Raw genomic sequence first — 22,008 nt, 5'->3', positions numbered from 1 at the left:
CCTTCGATACTCCAGGGAAAAACAGCCCTAGCCTATTCAGCCTCTCCCTTTACCTCAAACCCTCCAACCCTGGTAACATCCTTGTAAATCTTTTCTGAACCCTTTCAAGTTTCACAACATCTTTCTGATAGGAAGGAGACCAGAATTGCACGCAATATCCCAAAAGTGGCCAAACCAATGTCCTGTACAGCCACTACATGATCTCCCAACTCCTATACTCAATGCTATGATCAATAAGGGAAAGCATACGAAACGCCACCTTCACTTTTCTATCTATCTATTTTCAAAGAATTACGAACCTGCACTTCAGCAACATTCCCTAGGACCTTACCACTAAGTGTGTAAGTCCTGCTGCGATTCGCTTTTCCTAAATGCAGCACCTGGCATTTATCGAAATGAATCTATGTAAGATTCTGTAAATCCATATTTAAGATTAGAATCAGTCTGACCATTGTGGCCCAGACAGTCTCACACAGGGAAGCTCACACCTTCAGTACATTGTCTGGGCCAACATGACACCAATTGTTAAAGTTCACTTGAGAATGTAACTTTTAAAAACGTTTTGTGATTTCCATATGAAAGAACTGAAACCAACATGGTCATTCTAACAGATGAGAGACTTAACAAACAATCGAGGTCTTTTTCAATATATAATTCCAGTTACATCACACTGTAAACTTTTGCTATAAATTCTGTATCTTCTAACCTTATACTCCACAACCACCTGATGAAGGAGTAATGCTTCCAATTAAATCTGTTGGACTATACCCTGGTGTTGTGTGATTTTTAACATCAAAATTAAACTCCAACTCCATTCCTCAGCCCATTAGCCCATCTGATCAAAATCCCATTGTACTCTGAAGTAGCCTTCTTTGCTGTCCACCACACTTCCAATTTTGGTGTCAACTGCAAACTTACTAACTATGCCTGCTATGTTCACATCCAAATTATTTATGTAAACGACGAAAAATAGTGAACCCAACACTGATGTTTGTGGCATACCATTGGTCACAGGTCTCTAGTCTGAAAAGCAACCCTCCACCATCACCCTCTGTCTTCTACCTTCGAGCCAGTTTTGTATCCAAATGGCTAGTTCTCATTGTATTCCATGAGATCTAATCTTGCTAACCAGTCTGTCATGGGGAACCTTGTCAAACACCTTACTGAAGCCATATAAATCATGTCCACCACTCTGCCCTCTTCAAAAAGCTCAATCAAGTTTGTGAGGCATGATTTCCCATGCACAAAGCAATGCTGATTATCTCCAATCAGTCCTTGCCTTTCCAAAATGTGTAAATCCTATCTCTCAGGATTCCCTGCAACAACTTGTCCACCACCAATATCAGACTCACCGGACTTTAGTTCCCTGGCTTTTCCTTACCAACTTTCTTAAATAGTGGCACCACATTAGCCAACCTCCAGTTTTCCAGCACCTCCCCTGTGACTATTGTTGATACAAATATCTCAGCAAGGGGCCCGCAATCGTTTCCCAAGTTTTCCACGTAGGGCGGCACGGTGGGTCAGTGGTTAGCAATTCTGCCTCACAGCACCAGGGTCCCAGGTTCGATTCCAGCCTCGGGTGACTGTGTGGAGTTTGCACATTCTCCCCGTGTCTGCGTGGGTTTCCTCCGGGTGCTCTGGTTTCCTCCCACAATCCAAAGATGTGTAGATCAGGTAAATTGACCATGCTAAATTGCCCACTAGTGTTAGTGTTAGGAGGGAAATGGTTCTGGGTGGGATACTCTTCGGAGGGCTGGTGTGGACTGGTTGGGGCGAAGGACCTGTTTCCACACTGTAAGGAATCTAATCTAATCTATTAGGGTACACCTGATCAGGTCCTGGGGATTTATCCACTTGTATCCGTTTCCAATAAAATGTTCGTTGTGGAATGGCCACCTGATGTTCATTCCATCCAATTTTGAAGATAATAGAAAGGGAAAATTGAGTGACTGTACATCTGGATGATCCATAACTGCCTATTTACCACATGCACTAGAGTTTTGTGATTCAGAATGTAAGTTGTAAACGGTATGATATTTACATATCAAAGTACCTCTGATTAACAGAATCTGTTATATTTGAGATTATGTAAGAGTTCTGTGACAGCCACTTTTATAAAGTTGTCCACAACTGAAAAATTGTAAATTTGTGTTTTTCAGCATTAAGGAAATTCAAGAAATGTGGCTTAAATGTGTTTTAGTATGAAAAGATTCATCACTTTCATTTTTCCCCCCTTTTGATACACAGGTATGATAAGAGGGAAGATCTTAAGCCAGGAAATGTTGGAAGTTTTGCACATACTCATTACCTAATGGAAATGAACCCAATATATATATCACAGTACAGAAACACTCACAGGATAATGTTTAATATTTCTGGTTTTAGTGGGATTGGATTTAACTTATCTCAACTACCTCTACTTTATATTAAAACTGAGACAAAATTAGTTATATTAGAAAAAATATACACGTCACGAGAGTATGAGAAAAGGATGAAAAGTACCCAGCTTTTCTAACATTCTTTATCAAGACTTACAGACAATGTGCTGCTGGTTTTCATTTATTCAAGAATCTGTCTGCTTTGAGTGCTTTGAATTTGCTGTGCTGAGTGGATGCTTATGAAATAAAACAAAATTGACAAGAGTTTGCTGTTTAACTTTTGTCAAGTTAGAAAACATGATGTCATCTAATTTGTTCATATACTTCTGTTTTTACTTAATTTCTAGTGTCCAGTTTCCCCTCTTTATTTTAAGATCCGCCTCATATCTTCCTTAGTTTTACATTTAAACAATGTGATAAGAAACCTGCTTCTATGTTTACCAGTCCATATTTTTCCATCTATTGAATGGGTAGAAATTAGAAGCTGATAGGTAAAGGAATGGAATTTTAATTTGTCTTTCTAAATGTCAGCATTTACTACACAGCATAACTTCATGATAGTTATTCATTGGCTGTGGTTAGGCTACTTTTGGAATACTGTATGCATTTCTGGTCTGCCTCCGATAGGAACAATGTTGTGAAGCTTGAAAAGGTTTATAAAAGATTTACAAGGATATTACCAGAATTTGAGCTAGGGAGAGGCTGAATAGGCTTGGACTCTTTTCCCTAGATTGTCAGAGGCAGAGGGGTGACCTTTATAGAGGTTTAATAAAGTCATTAGGGGCATGGATAGAGTAAATGGACAAGATCTTTTCCCTGGGTTCAGGGAGTCCAGAATTAGAGGGCATAGGATTAGGCTGAGAGCGGAGAGATTTAAAAGGGACCTAAAGGTCAACTTCTTCATTGCAAAGGATGGTACTTAATGGAATGAGCTGCCAGAGGAAGTGGGAGAAGCTGGTACAATTACAACATTTAAAAGGCATCTGGATCGGTACATGAATAGGAAGGGTTTAGAAGGATATGGGCCAAGTGCTGGCAAATGCGACTAGATTAATTTAGGGTATCTGGTTGGCTTAGTTGAAACTTTATTGCTGGAACAGCACACAGGTCAGGCAGCATCCAGGGAACAGGAGATTCGGGCCCTTCCTGTGCCCGAAACGTCGAATCTCCTGTTCCCTGGATGCTGCCTGACCTGCTGTGCTGTTCCAGCAATAAAGTTTCAACTTTGATCTCCAGCATCTGCAGACCTCACTTTCTCCTATCTGGTTGGCTTAGACAAGTTGGATCAAAGGGTCTGCTTCCGTGATGTACATTTCTATGATGCTATGACTAAATAGTTCTGCATATAATAGTATGATTTATTTACAATCAAGTGAAAGGTGTTGGATCACTTAACACAATAAAAATGTTCAGTTTAGCTATGTGAAGTAATAGGAATTTTTAAAGTAGTTTGAGTCCTTTAGAACTAAATAAATTGGACCAACTTGATTATTTCATCTGTTCTTAAAGGTTGTTAAATCTTGGACTGAAATTAGAAGATAGTGGAGCATAGATTTAGATTGCAAAATCTGGTCTCAATCTCTGACAGCTTATTCCTATTTGAGGTTAGATATTCCTTATCCATTGTCGTCTTCTGTCTTTAAATTTTGAAAGATTGGAGTTTGAAAAAGCCTTATTTCGGTCCTGGGTGAATTCTAAATCAAAATATTGTTATCCTTAGTAACTTGATACATGGGAACATATGCAACTCTAAAGCCACCATCAAATGCACCAAAGACATGCATGAATAAATATAATTTTTTTTCTATAAAGACAACTTGGCTTATTAGAATGTACATTTCATAATTCTGATCTCGACGACCATTAATTTATGGCTCTATTCATGTCCATGCTATTATCTACTGCAGTTAACTTTACAATATTCTTAGTATTATAAAGGTTTAGTACTTATTATTTGTCTAAATCTGAGACAGTATGATTTCTTTCACAGGAACAGAAAGCATGTTACTTTGACAATCTACATGTGTAATCATTTTTGTCTCTGAGCCACTGAAATGGAAATCAGTCACTGCCGATTCACTATAATATCTCAAAATCATGGAAAATAGTATTGAGGGTCCAATTTTTAAAAGGTTTTTCTACTGATTTTTTTTTATTGTTGTGAATCAGATTTGGTCTATTTTCAAGAAAACTAAGTCTCCTGGAGAGAACAGGTTATAATCCACTGTGCATTTGACATTGCATCCATGAAAATTCATATTTTTGCATTCATAAATATATTTTGTGGAATTGATTATAATGCTATTTATTTTAAATGGGCTTTCAATTGAATTTCCTTTTGATATTTACATTTGGATTGTATCTAGTGTAACAAGATTATTAAAGTTGACTTATTTGTTCGATTGTAGCAGTTAACTCATCAATCCTAATTGATGAATTCCATAACTCATTAGTTCTGTAACTTCCTCTAAAGCTGCTTTAACACCCTTACCTATGATTGAGCAGAGCAGGGAGGTAAGATCATTCAGTTCTTCATAAGTGATCACAATATCATCAACTATGCTAATACAAAACAAATATTTGAATAAGTTATCAAATGCTTAGTGAAAAATGTTTGAGATTAGACAGTTTGATAGTTGAGGAAGCAGATACTGAGTGTGAATTCTAAGAAGCTTCAGGCAGGTCCAATAATGGTGGGGTGAGTACCTAAGTGGTCAGAGTTGAGGAGGGAAAGGTTAGGGAGGGAGAAAGACATGATGAGATACAAATAAGTGGATAAGAATTCTATATCTTTGGGGGTGTTGGAAGACAATGCAGGCTAATAAGGGTAAGTACATTCATAAATTTGGATGACCTGAAGTTCACGAAGGATATGGCATCAGTCAACTAATGAATCGTCAGGTGATTGTGGGAACCAGTAATTCAGTGCAAAAGACAAAGCTAAAGCATGAATCACTTTACTGTTGCAAGATCAAAATCCTTGAACTCCCTTCCTAGCAGCAATGGATGGACCTGCACAATATAGGCTGCAGTAGTTAAAGAAAGTGGCATGCCACCATATTCAAAGACAAGTGATAAACAGGACTGAAGGATTTCAGAAAGAAATTAGAGGGAGAGACTTTAGGGTGAGGAAGATTGGGATAGAAGAAAGATTTGATTTTGTGGAAGAGGAAGTAGGAGAACCAACTGAATAGACAGTCTCAAACTTCTTGATCTAGAATTCACTGATCATTTTCGCTCTTCAAGATGAAGGAAGAATGGTTAAGCTTGGCACTGGAGAGTTCCGGAGCAGTGAGTGATTGTTATAAAGCAGACTGAGGCCTGATACCATTAATGTAATGCCAATAAGAGCTGGTATTGCGTAGCTATGTGCCAGATACTCTTGATTCTGATGTACTTCGATTTTAGGGAATGAAATGGGGCCAAAATGCAACATTTTTGTTTGAGACAAAGGTGAGGGCGAATGAGTAAGCAAATCAACTGGACAGATATTGTTGCTGATGAAAGGTCAAATCATGGGTCGATTAAGTGAAATGTAAGTGACTTGAAAGTTTTAATCTATGGTTAACTTAAAATGTTACAACAGCTTATTTCCAGGAAGGAACGAAGAGGGTTGAGAAAGGTTGTGTTTTATTTGGTAGATTATGAACATTATTATGTTACATTTTTATTAGTGAGAAGTAAAATTGAAGCACAGATTAAAGGAATAATGCTTTTTTTGGAATTCGGTTCATTCTGCTATAACATGTGTTTCGTCACCGTGAATTGTCTATAACACGATTGATGAATTGTGGACAGTGTTTGGACAATGTGAACTTTTTAGTGAACGGGTATAACAATTTTCTATAGCCTGAGGTTGCAGAGGAACACAACTGTCACACTATAGCAGAATGACTTGTACAAAATTAACAAAGAATTAACATTTTCTTCCAGGGAAGAATACAGCATTTCTTTTTATTTGTTCAAGTACTGTATATGTAGAACATGTTAATACTCTTCTAAAGACGCCATGCAGAAGGTGGTACCTTGCCTTTTCAAATTGCTACAGTTCAGGTTGTTGGGACACCCATGGTGTTACTAGAGAGACACCAGCAATCAAAGTACTACTCTTTCTCATTTATGATCTAGCCTTGGCCACGCATAACAAGTAGAGAACGGGCTAAACCAACTCCTTAAATGCAAGTGACATTTTCTACTAACAAGATGCTGTTGTCAATCCAAACCACATGATAGAGCAATTCTGTGACTGAACTTCAGTGTCAGGCATTTTCCTTCACTTGTATCAGCTAAAGAACAAACTGTATTCAACTAGCTGGCACATGCAAAAGCCAAAACAAATATATTTGGGATTCTATAATTCGATGCACTTGCTAAAATATCCCAAGTGCCACAGTGGCTAATGTTAAAGCTAATTTAAAATGATCAGTTGCACTCATAACATATCTTACTTAAAACTTTCTAGGATTGACATACAGCCATCTGTTCTCTGTAAACAAAATACACTTAGAGTTTTTGAAGTACCCAGGAATACCTCACCTCACCAATCAAAATGACTCAACAGCCAATTGGCACCCTTTTTCTCCTGCTGTATAAATTTTTGTAATTTGCTTTTTTGTGCATTCATCAATTTAAACAACAGAGAAAAGCTTCAATAATGTATCTCAACAATATTAAAATGTTCTAAGGAGATGACACCAAAATTGATGGTGTAGTGGACAGCAAAGGTTACCTCAGAGTACACTGGCACTTTGATCAGATGGGCTGAGGAGTGGCAGATGGAGTTTAATCCAGATAAATATAAGAATAAATTTTGATAGGGCTAATCAGGGCAGGATTTATACACTCCAGGGGAGTGTTGCCAAACAAAAAGACCTTGGAGGCAGGTTCATAGTTCCTTGAAAGTGGAGTTGGAGGTAGTCAGGGTAGAGAAGATGATGTTTGGTACGCTTGCCTTTATTGATCAATGAGTACAGGGATTAGAATGCCCTGTTGCAGCTGCGCAGGAGACTGGTTAGGCCATTTTTGGAATACTGCATTCAATTCTGGTCTTGCTGCTATAGGAAAGATGTTGTTAAGAAATAATTTACAAGCATGTTGCCAGAGTTGGAGGGTTTGAGCTATAAGGAGGCAGAATAGGCTGAGGCTATTTTCCCTGGAGCATCAGAGGCAGAGAGGTGACCTTTATAAAAGTTTATAAAATCAAGAGGGGCATCGATAGGATGAATAGTCAAGATCTTTTCCCCATTGTAAGGGAGTCCAAAACTAGAGAACATAGGTTTAAGGTGACAGGGGAAAGATTGAAAAGGGACCGAAAGAGTCACCCAGAGGGTGGTGTGTGTATGGAATAACCTGCCAGAGAAAATGGAGGAGGCTGGTACAACTACAACATTTAAAAGGCATCTGGTTGGATATACGAATAGGAAAAATTTAGAGGGATATGGATCAAATGCTGGCAAATAGGACAAGATTTATTTAGGTGTCTAGTTGGCATGGACAGGTTGGACTGAAGGGTCTGTATATCTTTGAGGCAATGATTACTTCAGTCACTCTCATCCTTGCTATAGATTTCACTTGACACCAGGTTACAGTCCAACGATTTATTTAAAATCACCAAGCTTTCGGAGCAATCCTCCTTCGTCACTTAAAGTGTCACTTCAGGATTTCACCTGACGAAGGAGCAGCGCACTGAAAGTTTGTGATTTTAAATAAACCTGTTGAACTATAACCTGATGTCATGTGACTTCTGCCTTTGTCCAACACCAGCTTCTTCACATCATGTTATAGATTCATAAAAGATTTGACAATATGCTTTATATTTCCAGCTAGTTTACTCTATTTTCCACATATCGACTCTTTGGTGACCCTTTGCTCATTTCCAAAACACACCCAATCCTCAGATTTGCTCACACACAAAAACAGAAATTGCTGGAAAACTAGCTGTTCTTTGCAACATTCGAAATCTCTTCACTTTATCCTGTAGGAGCAACAGATGGGCCCTACTTGCTGAGTTCTGGTTTTAAGTGGAGTGTATTTTTGATTTGGAGATGCCGGTGTTGGACTGGGTGTACAAAGTTAAAAATTACACAACACTAGGTTAGTGTCCAACAGGTTTATTTGGAAGCACTAGCTTTTGGAGTACTGCTCCTTCATCAGGTGGTTGGAGCAGCACTCTGAAAGCTAGTGCTTCCAAATAAGCCTGTTGGACTATAACCTGGTGTTGTGTGATTTTTAACTGTGTATTTTTTAGATGTTTTTGTATGTCAATTTACCATTGTACCTTCTAGTCTATTTACCCAATTGACCTTATGCAGTTATCCCAAACCAAATAGCTTGTTCTGAAGATTCATACTCGAGCATTAACTGTTTCTGTCTTTACAGATCCTATCAGACCTGCTGAGTTTCCAAAGCACTTTATTTTTATCATGTGAAGAATTACTGGGATGGGAAGGATTTTGCTGTTGATTGGTTATTTGTTCCCTCACGTCAGCAATACATTTCACCTCAGTCTATATGTTTTTGAAAACCAGAAGATGAGCAGTTTCATCCTGTTCTAAGCTTCTTGATCTACATGCTAAGCCATGTTCCCAAAAACATCCAAACTGATGGCGCTGCTTCTTCCATAGGAATCTAAAGTCAGTGGGTTCCAATGTCGCCATAAAAATACAGATACATTTCATAAAAGTGAGTAACCTCACCATGGTCCAAGCAGACCCATAGTGTTGCTATTGTATTAGGGAGGGACGACTGGAGTCACCCAAACACAGCAGGCTAGGGCAAAAGGGGTTGACAAGGAGAATCCTTCCAGGCAGGCTCTTGTGGTGTACTGGCATTATACCTACCATTGAACCAGAAGGTTTTCAGTTCCACCTGCTGCAGAGGTGTATTGCAATATCTCTGAACAGGGTGATTAGGGGAAAAAATGTCTTAAGGACTTGGAACCCACACTGCATCATAAATCAGAGCTAACCAACACGCTGATCTTTCACAGAGCCTCGTGTTTGAACTTGAGTCACGCACGTTACGTCCTATCTTCAAAGACGAGCCACGATTTCAGATGGAAGATGCTTTCGGAAAGTGGGGATTCTCTCTTGCCTTTCTCCTGTTTTCAAACGAACGCTTCTTCCCTCCGCCTCTCCTTCGGAGTAACAGCGAGCCACGGGGTTTCCCCTCTGAAACACAAGGTTTACCGCGCGCGCTGGGTGGGTGGGGCGGGAGGACTTCCCTTCGCTCGCTGATTGGCGGAGACGCCGGCGGGCAAATCAGACCGGCTGAACGGCAGGCAAGCCGGCCGGTGGGCGCGTGACGTCGAGCCCCGCCTCCACTCTCCCACCGCGACTCTAACGTCCTTGCGTAAGCAAAACGGTGCATTGTTGTTGAAGAAGCGGAAAGGAGCTTCTTCAAGCACAGAAGCGAGGGCGATTAGAGTCTGGGTGGGAGGGGAGGAGGAGGAGGAGGAAGAGAGAGAGAAAAAAATCATCGTTGGGGGGGAGGGGACGGGAACTGTCGAATGTTCGCACGTTCCGTGACAGTTGGCGGTGGAACGCGATCAGCGGCAGGAGGCGGCGGCTGCGCGCGGGCCTCGAGGGCGCCGTGTTTTCATTCGCCCGGGGGCAGCGTCTCGAGAGCGCGGTCGGTCCGTCCGTTTGATGTACGGCCTCGAGGAAAGCGGAGCCTGCACGGAGAGGGCGCGTCAGTCCAGCCCGCTGACAAACACACATACGCACAACACAGCCCCCCACCCCCCCCAAACGGGAGAGAAGCGGAGGTGGTGGGGAGGGCGAAGTGATAATTGTGTTTTTTTTAAAAAAAACAAAGTCCCCGCAGAGGCAATAGGCGGTAAGTTTTGCCTTTTAAAACGCCGGTGGATAGAGACTTGTTAACCTGAGTGGGAATAGAGGAGGAGGGGGCGCGGACAAGCAGCGAGTACCTTCCTTGCTGCTTGTTTTGTCGGGCGCCATTTTATTTTTTTCCCTGTGTGTGTGTGTGGGGATATGGATGAGATCTGAGTTTGTTGGAGCTCTCCTCCCCCCTCCGCGTTCCGGGGTTTAAAGTCGGTGCCGCAGAAGGCGGGCGGTCAGGCGGGATAGATGAATGATGGCGCGTACTTGTAAGTGGGAGGAGCCGTGGGAGGTCTTGGTATGTTCGGGGGGAGGGGGTATTTGTGGGGGTTGGAGGGTTATCTGCCTCCCACCGGCGCCGGGCGCTGCCGCCGCTCCATTCAAACAGGCCCGGGGGCCGACGCGCTGACGTCACCCCCCCGGCCGGACCGGAGCCACTTCCGGGTTTGTGCAAAAAAAAGCCCCAAAAATTCTTCAGTGAGTTACAACCTTCTGGCCTTTTTCAGTGCTTCCCACCTTCCTTCAACATTAAAGTTGTACTGTCTCAACACTCAACCCGTCTCCCTCCTTGCACTTGTCTGGCAAAACTTCTGTCGCTCACCAACATTCAATGGCCGACCCTATTATTGTTAGCGGAGTTTCGCTTTCTTCTGTACTTCAGATACGCTCATTTCACCATTTCACCGCCCACCCCACCCCCCATTTGCATTCCTGTACTCGGAACATTCGGTCCTTTCCAAGAATCTCCCCAAGTAAACTGCCACTTTGAACTTGTAAAAATAAATCTTTCTCCGATTGCGGAGGATCACAATTTCGCTTTTGTAGGTGACATTTCTAATATGAAATCCTTCATGATGTTGGCATTCTAGTTCCCTTGAAAGCTGTTTAAGCGAAGTTTTTATTTGCATCAGTGCGGTAGATTTCATCAGGTTGACTTAGTGCGATTTCTTGGAAGATGATCTACATTTGATGTAGAAAGGGCGTTTTTAAAAAAAAAAAAGATTTATTGAGTCTATTGGATGAATGCAAGTTTTATTCCTCATTCTGATGTTCATTGTTGATTGCAGAAAATGTAATGACAATGCTGTCATGTTCCTTTGTTTGGCTCCATTGTTTTAGGATTTAAGATTCACATGTCAGTGATCACTCAGGAGCCATAATTTGACACACACTTATGACATGTCCTTTGCAAATCCCTTCTTGTTAGGTATATTAGGTAATAGCATGAACATAAACTCAAAGCAATGTGGTGTGTGATGCCTTTATACATTTTCGATGTAGCATTTTAATAATTTTATTCCAAGTTTCCATTACTACCAAAGGTGTTCATTCCATCTGTTTCATTTGTTTTTCCAAATCCAAGCTCAGTTTGGTAAAAGTCTTCTGGTAAGAGAAGACATCTGCAAACAAAACCTTCAAAGTCACATCATTCCAGCAACTGTATTTAAAAGAATCTGCAGTTAACTAATATATTGAATGGATTTTATTCCCCAAAACAGAAGTGCTTGCATATTTTGCTTTTAAAAATAACTAGATGAGGCCAAATGAAACAATCAGTGTGTCTCGTAATATTTATCTTGAAGTATTTTGTCTGATTGGATAGTTCACTGGAAATGTTCTTCAGAGCTTTTTTTTCAATGCAATAATATAGAAGACTGCTCCAAATTAAACCTTCCACAAGATTTCGTTATTAGTTTGAACAATCATCAATGCATTTTTGTTTTGCTGAATCTGTCAACCTGATCATTCCAGTGTTCTGCTGGTTGACCCCCTCGCTACAACGTCAGCCTATTTAAAGTTCGAATATTAGCAATCTATCTCACTCTCACTTTTATCGTGTGAGAAGCAAAATGATGGTTTCAGCTGGTGCAAAATAGATCAATATAATGTTTGAGGTGGAAAGAGGCAGTTGTTGTGAAGGAGTAGGAATGAGATTGGAATATTGACTAAGTTTTTGAAGTTGGAAATGGCTTTAATTCAGACATGACAGGTCGATGTTTGAATTGGTGACAAGTACACAAAGATTATAGTGGGGAAACATTCATATTGGTTTCAGTTTTCTCATTTGTGAAGTTGAGATTGATGTTTGGCTATCAATCGAGTTTTATAACACACTCATGGAAGCATTGAGAAAGGTGGTAGAGTGGGTAAGCTAGATGCTGCTGATATAGATGACAAATAAACATATTGCAAAATGGTGGATTCCCTCCTATGCAAAGTGGCTTTTTACTAAAACACAAGAATGTAATGCTTGCAGTTTGGTTTTAACAATAAAAGTTTATTACACCATAGAAAAGATAGTATTCTTAGCTAGTTACATATGGTACAATTTGAATGATTTTGAAACTTGTAAATATACAATCTCATCTATTTAATGCTATCACTACATTATTCAAATACCAGAGAGTTCACTTGTCTGTTACATCTGAAAGTTTAACTTAACTGTTCCATTCAGTTTTCAGCCTTGAGAGTTTTGGTAACTTCTTTCTTGTCAATAGAGCTTAGACCTCCTTCACTTCAAATCAAACACTTGTGGTCTGGAACTTGCAGCTAAAAATCCTTATAATGATTTTATCTATTTGTTAACAGTTCTAAACTATCTCCTTCAACAGAAAGTGTTTAACAAATCGGACTTCCACCAGAACCTTTACAAACTGAAAAACAAAAGGTTTCCACACTTAGGATATTTTCCCTAAGCAACAAAAAAAGTCCTCATCCTTCTAAATTGCAAACAGGCTAATGATTAGTCTGTCTGCTTGTTAAACTGATCTCTACAGGAAGTCTCTCTCTTTAATTTTTTAAAAATATCATGGTTCCAGAAATACTGTCAAGCTAATCATTAAACTCCCTCATACACAGACCAAAACCCACATGCTACTAATTCAAATTACAAACTGTAAATTATGTATTAAAATATAAATTTCACATCTTGCATCTTTCAGTTCTGTTTGTGTGATCTGTTGAAATTACAACAAAACATCAGTTCTGATACAGTAGTTCCCAAATGTATATTTAGTGTAGTGTCATTTGGATAAAAATAGCCAGGGTTCATCCAAGTTGTGTACTAATCAGAGACTTCCAATTTCAATTCTGACTTTGAATCAGTTATTTCATCTCAGTTTGGGCAGTAAATTAGTAAGATAGTATGCCTATACCTGTGCCTAGGAATGGGGAGTTAATGAGGGCTTTCACTCTCCTACACCATCCAGTGATCAATACTGGGAAGTGCATTATATTGGTTGGTAAAACCAGCCACGTTATTACGGACTGTTGCCTGTGATTCTAGCATGAATTAACTCTTTCATAAAAGGTGGGCAAAATTGGCAAGGAACCAAGGAAGTTATGTTATAAATTACCATCTTCAGTTACAAATGCAAAAATCATATTCATTCAAACTCTGCATTTGTTGGGTAGATCAGCTATACGTTTTGGGAGGAAATACTGCATATCTTTATCACAATATTTTCACCATAGTATAAATTTCTACAGGAATTGAATTTTAAAATAAGTATAACAATTTTAAAAAGCATGGTTGCATCATTTGCTTTGGAATTTAAAAGCTTACTGAATATATATGAATTGTTTGACTTCAGAATTTACAGGTAGCTAAATCCATTATTTAGGCATTTATAGGTAAAGTCCCATAGTCTCACCAGGCCATAGGTCTATGTTTTCTCAAGGGGGGGCGTTTAAAAAGAGCCAGTCAATTCTGCACAAGAATTGAACTTGCACTGTTGGAATTCCTGTGCATGACAAACTAGCAAACCATTGGTTAGTCTAGTTAAAGTTACTGTAAATTTGGGTACTTCTTCCTATGGCATTAAAACCATAGTGTGTATATGTTGCAAACTCAATTAGGATTATACCAGAGTGGAAAACGATTGTGACAAGTAAATATGATACTATATTCATAGGTGCAGGAAAGATTAGAAGGAGGCATTTTGGCAATCAAAGTTTTTAAGATTATGAAACAATTTTTGAAAGAAATTTGGGAATAAAGGACCATCCATCAATTTGGAGTTCTTAACTATAGGGAACAGTTGTAATTAACCTAATTACAGGCTTATTATACCATGAGATTGGGGGTTGAGAGAAAAATTGAAATGGGGGCAGTATGGAAAGGTGTTCTTGGAATTATCCCATTCTGACTTCTGGTTATTTTTTATAATATTTTGTAAATTCAAACATGACCATAGCTGTTTGTAACTCTTCAATCATTTTTCTTCACCAGACTCCATTGTTAACGATGAGAAGGAAGGGAAGGTGCCACCGTGGGTCAGCAAGGCGTCCAGCTTCACCTTGTAGCCTGAAACATTCACCCAGTCGTGAAATGCTGACGTATGCCCAAGCACAGCGAATGGTTGAAATGGAAATTGATGGTCGGCTGCATAGAATCAGTATTTATGATCCTTTGGAGATAATTTCTGAAGATGACTTAACTGCCCAAGAAATTGTTGAATGTAATAGCAACAAGGAAAATAGTGAACGTCCACCTGTTTTCATAAAAACTAAAAGGTATAAATCTAATAAAGTGAAAAAGAAGGAAGCCACTATTCAGAGTAAACATGGACCTCCCACACAGGTGAACGCATTGCCGGAACCTAGATTTAGAATAGTAGATTATGAACCACCTTCAGCTCCTCGTCGGCCTTCATCTTATTACAGGCTCATTGAAAAATCCCCAGAGGAGCTCAATAATGAAGTTGAGTATGACATGGATGAGGAAGATTATGCGTGGTTGGAAATGATTAATGAAAGGCGCAAAAGTGATGGTTTGAGTGCAGTTTCACAGAATGTATTTGAGTTCCTAATGGATAAACTGGAGAAGGAATCTTACTTTGAAAACTCTAATCAAGGTGATCCTCAGTCATTAATTGATGAAGATGCTGTTTGTTGTATTTGCATGGATGGAGAATGTCAAAACAGTAATGTAATATTATTTTGTGACATGTGTAACTTAGCAGTGCATCAGGAATGCTATGGAGTTCCTTATATACCTGAGGGACAGTGGTTGTGCCGTCGTTGTTTGCAGTCCCCCTCTCGATCTGTTGATTGTATCTTGTGCCCAAATAAGGGGGGTGCTTTCAAGAAGACAGATGATGGTCAGTGGGGACATGTTGTATGTGCGCTGTGGGTTCCTGAAGTTGGATTTGCTAACACTGTATTCATAGAACCTATTGATGGTGTTAAGAACATTCCAGCAGCTAGGTGGAAATTGACATGCTACCTCTGCAAACAGAAAGGGCTAGGTGCTTGCATCCAGTGCCATAAGGCAAATTGCTATACAGCATTCCATGTAACTTGTGCTCAACAGGCAGGTCTGTACATGAAAATGGAACCTGTTAAAGAAACTGCATCCAATGGAACAACAACATTCAATGTGAAAAAGACTGCTTTCTGTACTGTGCACACTCCTCCTGGGTGTGTGAGAAGGCCGTTAAACATTTACGAACCAACTGAAGTGAAAAACGGCATATGTAGAAAAGGTTCACCTAACAAGACAACTAAGACAAAATGTAAGGCAAGACAGAAGACAAAGAAATCTAGAAAACTGTTAGTTGAAAAATGTACTGCTGTGCCCGTTGTATCAGTCCCATGCATTCAACCTGATAGGTGAGTGGCTTTCTTAAACTTGATACTTTTTTTTCATTTTGTTGCTGTATGATGAAACTTGCAGACTATTAAATCTAACCTAATGAAAAGTAAAAAGCAAAGTTCAATGCCTCCTTTAATAATTGTTTCCATGTCTTTTTTTTTCTCTGTTATCCCCTGTCAAGACAAAGTTGGGAACCTGAAATCACATTCAACCTTCTTTGGTCAGCTGATTAACTAATGCTAAATATTATTTCAAAATAAATTACTTCATCCAATACACTTGGCAGTTCAGTAATCATTTCTGGAAAATAATTAAGTTCCTCTCTTATAATTTTGCTGTCCTCAACCGCAATACCAATAGCTTTGACTTTCTCTACATCTTCCAATTGGCAGCTGAAAGTGAACTCACCTCAACATAAGCATGATATAAGTGTAAATAAAAGGCAACTTTCCTTTGAAATATTATATACCATCCGACAGCAATCGATATGGGCTGTTTGCCTCTGGAGAAGCATTCTCTTGAACCAGTTTGAAGTGTTGCCATCCTTGTTGATAGTTTTGTGATATCTTTACTAAACAAACTTTGCTTATGAAACTTTGTGCTTTCAAGAAATTAACATTTTTGAAAATATCCAAGTAAACCTAAGCTAAACTTAACATTTGGTTAATTATACTACTGAAGCTTTCTCCTTTAAGATAAATTTCCAATTATATTTAGTTCAACATGCACAGCAACTATATTAAAATGCCCCAAAGTGCTTAACAGGAATGTAGGCAGACAAAATTTGATACTAAATTGAGGAAAAATACTAAATTGAGGAACAGGTGACCAAAAGCTTCATCAAAGAAATGGGTCCGAAGGAATGGGGGACAGCATTTCAGATCTTGCAGTCAATGTGGTTGATAGCATGTCTGCCAGAATGTGATACAGAACTAGAAATGTTGAAGAGATCAAAGTTGGGAGGAATGCAAAGTTGAAAGAAGCTTGTATGATGGAGAAGGTTAGAGTTGTAGAGGATGATGCTTCTAATAGATTGAATTCATTAAGAATTTTGTAACTAAAGCTTTGGTGCAACAAATGTCCATGCAGATCAGTCAAATTGTGACGATGGATGAAGTAGTTTTGGTCAAAATCAAACTCCACTTATTCTTCCTGGAATGTAAATGAAGCGCATACTCATGTTTTTTTGCTGTGCAGCAAAGTCACTGCTGTAATTTTTTTTGTTGAGAAAAGGAGTTGGCTGGATTGACATGAAGTGCACAATGAAAATAGCAAGCAAGATTTCACTTTTCACTTCTAATATTACAAATTATTAAAAATTGGATGCCATAAAGGCATAGCTAAACAAGTGAGCATGAGACTAAAGAAGATACCTTTCACAAACCTCTACTCGTTGCCACCTCCAGTGCAATATTTCTCTCATTGTCTCAACGTGTCTTCAACTGCTTAGATCTAACAATTTAGAAGTCCCTCCTAATCTGTCACTCCCACTTCCCAGTCTGTCGGTTGGTTTCATGTTCTGTACTAAAATTCATCTTGTTAGGTTTTGGTCACATTTTTATTATCATCTTTGCACCCTTTTTAATTTTACATGCACACCTGAAGCTCTTGGAAGACCTGTCTACATTTTAAGTGTTGTGTAAAATGTAAGTTGCTGCATACGTAGAATTTTGAGAATTAGAATGCAGACATGGTGTAGTACTTTTTAGGGAGGGTACAAAAATCCGCTTGATGACATCATTACTATTTTGTGCTATGTTTTGCCGTAACGATAGCATAAGAATGGAACTACACCTACCCTCCCTCCACCCCAGAGAAATTCTCTCATCTATTTAGGGCAATAGGTTTGAATGTCATAAAATCCTAGAGATATACAGCATGGAAAGACCGTTCTGTCCAACTCGTCCATGCCAACCAGATATCCTAAATAAATCTAGTCCCATTTGCCCCATGTTCATCTGAATCCTTTCTATTCATAAGTCTATGTCTTTTAGTTGTTGTAATCGTACCAGCTTCATCCACTTCCTCTAGCAGCTCATTCCATAGAAGCATCACCTTTTGCATGAAAAAGTTGCCCCATATGTCCAGTTAAATCTCCCCCCCTCTTAAACCTCTGCCCTCTGGTTTTGGACTCCCCCCAACCTAGGGAAAAGACCTTGTCTGTTTACCCTATCCATGCCCTCATTTTATAAACCTCCATTAGGTCACCCCTCAGCTTCCAGCGGTCCAGGGAAAATAGCCCTAGCCTACTCAACCTTCCCTATAGCTCAAACCCTCCAACCCTGTTAACATGCTTGTGAATCTTTTCAAGTTTCATGACATCTTATAGCAGGAAACTAGAATTACCTATAGTATTCCAAAAGTGGCCTAACCAATGTCCTGTATGGCTACAGCATAATCTCCCAAGTCCTAATTCCCCTCTAACTTTACCAAAATAGTCCATTAGCAGAATCTCCAGTTCCTTTCTATTTCTGTTTAAACCTATATTGTAACTTATTTATGTTTTTTGAATGTACCTTAGTTACATTTCAAATATACTTCCACAGCGCACTTTCTGTAAATGTGTTGTATTTAATGTGCATAAGGTATGGTTTGATAACTTTACATTAATAATATAATGAAAATTAAGTTGAGAGACTCTCTATGAAGGCAGATGTCATATATGCTTTCAGACCAAGATTGTTTATCCTGATTGCTGTTGGTTATCTCTGCTAACAAAGGTTTTTTTTCTTAGTTTAGTCTGTTTGTTCTTGCGGCATATTACTGAGAGCCAAACAGGTCCTGGAATTGTTTAGACAATGTGTAACTGTTGGGAGTTGGGGCAAATTCATTTGAACACGTGTAAAAGCAAAATACTACAAATGCAAAATGCTAGAGTCTCTTCATAAGGGCCGCACTGGAATTGAGGTCAACTCTTGATTCCCTCCACACGCACTGCCAAACTGGAGTTATTCTAGCCTGCCTCGTTTGTTTTGCACATTATGTTGCTTTACTTAGTGTCAATTATTTTGTGCAAATACTTTGATAGAATTTGTCATTGCTATCAAGATGTGAGTAGAGTTTGTAGAACAGGTTGTTGGATCAAGACTGGCTTGAAGCTGCCACAGTGAAAGGAAAAAGCTTTTAATTAAAATAAGATTTTTCTTTCAACTTTATAATATTAACCAAGCAAGGAAAAGCCTTCAGGAAGGGCTGTGTAATTGTACTAACATTGAGTTAGCATAGGATGGCATGCTTTTGAGTATCCTTTTCACTTATGGAATTTTCTTATTACATTAGTTCTCAAATTTGGTCAAACGTTCCTTTTGTATCTGCTGATCTTTTTTCATACTTTTTATGCTTTAGTAAATGAATGACGAACAGGTTTTTCCCTTCTCTTTCCCTCTTTTTAATTTTTTTTCTGTAAAGTTGATTTGTTAAAACCCTGAATCACTACCTTGACACATCCAAAGTATTTTGCAGTCAACTAAATACTTCGGCATTGTTGTCAGTATTCTAATGTAAGAAAGGACAGCTGTACACAAGATTCCACAGACAGCAATTGGATAATGAAGAGATGCAATGTTTTAGGTATTGCTTGAGGGATAGATACAAGTTGGTGCACTGCGAAGAACTATTCCTAATATCTATCAAATAGTGTTGAGACATCTTTTATGCCTGCTCACATTACAGATGTGGTCTTATTTTGATATCTTATCAAGGTCATGACACTCAACGATAAATAACCTCCAGCTACTTAGTTTTTTTTTAAAGTCCAGTTCATTACTTTTTTAAATTTTATATTCATGAAAAAAGAAGCTTTCCTGAGTATTTTTTGAGCATTTAACTTTGTGATGATAAAGGGAGGACTGAATGGCTTACTGTATTTATCTCAACAAAATAAATATTACAGTTGGGGTAGATTTATATTTGTAATGGGCAACAAAATAAGTTTAATGGCAAACATTGAAGCAGTTTTCTTCCCCTCCAAACCTTAATGGATAAAGTTGCAATAATATTTCAAAACTCTTATTGTTCAACTGTGTGTAAAATAGACACTAAATATGTGACCTTTTCGGAGCATACATAAAATGATCATAAAAACGTTAAACAAGTTTTATTTTAAAATTTGATAAGAATTGCGCTATTTTGCAACAATTCAAGAGAAAATCCTGCTGGATTTCCCTGTACTTTAATAAAACTGAAAATATTGGAAACTCTGTGGTTTCTAACAGGATTTATAGAAAGAGAAACTGAGATAAATGTTTCTGGTTGAATGAAAGGACATTGAACTGAAACCTGCACAATATCATCCTTAATTGTTAACTATTATCTTTTTCTATTTGTCTTTCAGGTTTCCACCATCCAAAATATTCTGCTTTTGTTTTATGCTTTTATTTCATTGTATTTCTTAAAAGAATAATACCTCCCCCCACCCGACGCACTTATATATTTGTAGCACAGTTTTGCAGATGGCATTCATCCACCAATGCTTTAACTAAAGGGCAGGGCAAATTGACAATCTACTTGATACATGAGAATATTGCCACACTGTATTAAACTGATCCCCACCTTTGAATTTCCACGTTAATAAAACCTTTTGTGTAAGAATTTTGGCTAGTTTTTCCCCTCTCACCAGAGATTATGAGAACCGATTTATAGTATCTGTATTGATACCCTGGCTGAGAAAGTATCTTGGCAAAGATTGGAATTTACTCATTAACTCAGACAAATATTTTACATTTATAACAATGGGTACACTTAAAATAGTTAATTCACTTCAACGTTATTTGGGATGTTCTGAAGCATTTAAAAATTATGCAAGTATTTTATTTAAATATTATTAATGTTTGATGTTTATACCTAATTTCAAGATCTTTGACATCCACTGAATGTGCTTTTTAGCTACTGACTGATTTTAACATCAAAATCTGTTTGCAATTGAGCAGTTAAAAGTTCAATGTTAGTGTGTAGTCATTCTGACTGGACATTCGTCCTTTTCTAAAAAAATATATAAAAATAGCAGGACTCCTTTGGTGACTGAATCTAAACATGTTGGGTTCAGTCTTGACATCTACATTTTCACAAGCTCCAACAGAACAATGTATATAACAATAACTTGTATTTTGTATAATGCTTTTAATGTGGAAAATGTCAAGATGCTTCACGTGTGTTAAAATGCTGGGCATTGACCCAAATCTTGTTTAGAAACAGGCATTGAGAAAGATGTTAAGGGGAGTGAATGGAGGATTGTATTGAATAGATTATGTACAGTAGAATTTCTCACACATTGCAATTTTATGCTGTGTGGAATAGAAAGCCAAAGCTCTTAAAATTGGCTTCATCTGGTCTGGAAAGAATCAATACATCAGTAGGGGTTTCAGCTGTTGATAAAGAGAATTGATTTTCAAGTGGAAGTAAGTAGACTGACAGTGAGAAGATTAGAGGAATTGAGACTTTTAACTTGTGGTTGAAATAAAGTGTTGTAATTGTGGATATTTCTGATTTACATTGAGACTCTGCGAGCATGGAGTTGATGGCAAGCGTATTTGATTTGTTTTATGGACTAATGCCAATTTCAGCCGTCTTGTTTGACTGCTGGAAATTGACGCTCTATCAAGATTGTCAGATTTTGAGCAGTAAAATTACTGCGTACTAAATGTATCGTAATAAGTAAATGTTAATTGATTATTTTTGTCATTAATGAATTTAATTTGCTAGTGTAGAATACCGATCTGTGTTGCATTACTGATGAGTATTTTCTGTTTCAAATTTTGACATGTACTTCGTTTGCAATTTGCTTTATTGAATGTGCATGAAAGGGTTAAATGTCATGAATGTCTCTTTTAGGTTAGTAAGATTAATAAAATAAGCCATATTATATATTTTAACTTTTCTAAAAGTGCCTGTTTCATGTAAGAAGATTTGCAATCAAATTATTTGTTAACTAACCATCAAAAGCATGTTTTTTTTTAAATTTCTGTCTCTTCCACCTCTCTGACTAATTTTTATTCATGTCCCTGGTTGTACTTTTGTGCATCAGGTGTTAATTGTACATGGTGTGTCTTTATTTTAGCTAACCAAAACAAGGATTTGTAGCATAAAGGATCACTAAATGACCAGTCTTTCCCTTTTTAGTTTTAATGAATCCCTAAACATTTGCAGAAAATGTATTACTTGGAGAGCAAAGCACAGGGTAATTTGCTAAATTAAAAAT

The 22,008-nt window shown here is 38.3% G+C and overlaps 1 protein-coding gene across 5 annotated transcripts in view; it reads left to right on the top strand.

Moving 5' to 3' along the window:
• alg12 (ALG12 alpha-1,6-mannosyltransferase) overlaps nt 1-22,008 on the top strand; it is a 63,294-nt gene that overhangs the window by 23,225 nt on the left and 18,061 nt on the right. Inside the window, exons 1-2 of one of the 5 annotated variants that reach the window (XM_043713716.1) lie at nt 8,811-10,214; nt 14,448-15,829. In XM_043713716.1, the coding sequence (XP_043569651.1) occupies nt 14,463-15,829 (1,367 nt within the window). In that variant the 5' untranslated portion in view covers nt 8,811-10,214; nt 14,448-14,462. Of the gene's footprint in view, nt 1-2,247; nt 2,680-8,810; nt 10,215-14,447; nt 15,830-22,008 lie in introns of those variants that run through there. The other 4 variants (XM_043713719.1, XM_043713718.1, XM_043713721.1 and 1 more) reach the window with 4 other exon arrangements.

The sequence above is a fragment of the Chiloscyllium plagiosum genome, chromosome 23, assembly GCF_004010195.1.
Source record: "Chiloscyllium plagiosum isolate BGI_BamShark_2017 chromosome 23, ASM401019v2, whole genome shotgun sequence".
NCBI lineage: Eukaryota > Metazoa > Chordata > Chondrichthyes > Orectolobiformes > Hemiscylliidae > Chiloscyllium > Chiloscyllium plagiosum.
The sequence above is the reverse complement of the archived record's forward strand: the minus strand, read 5'-3'. Positions and strand labels throughout refer to the sequence as shown.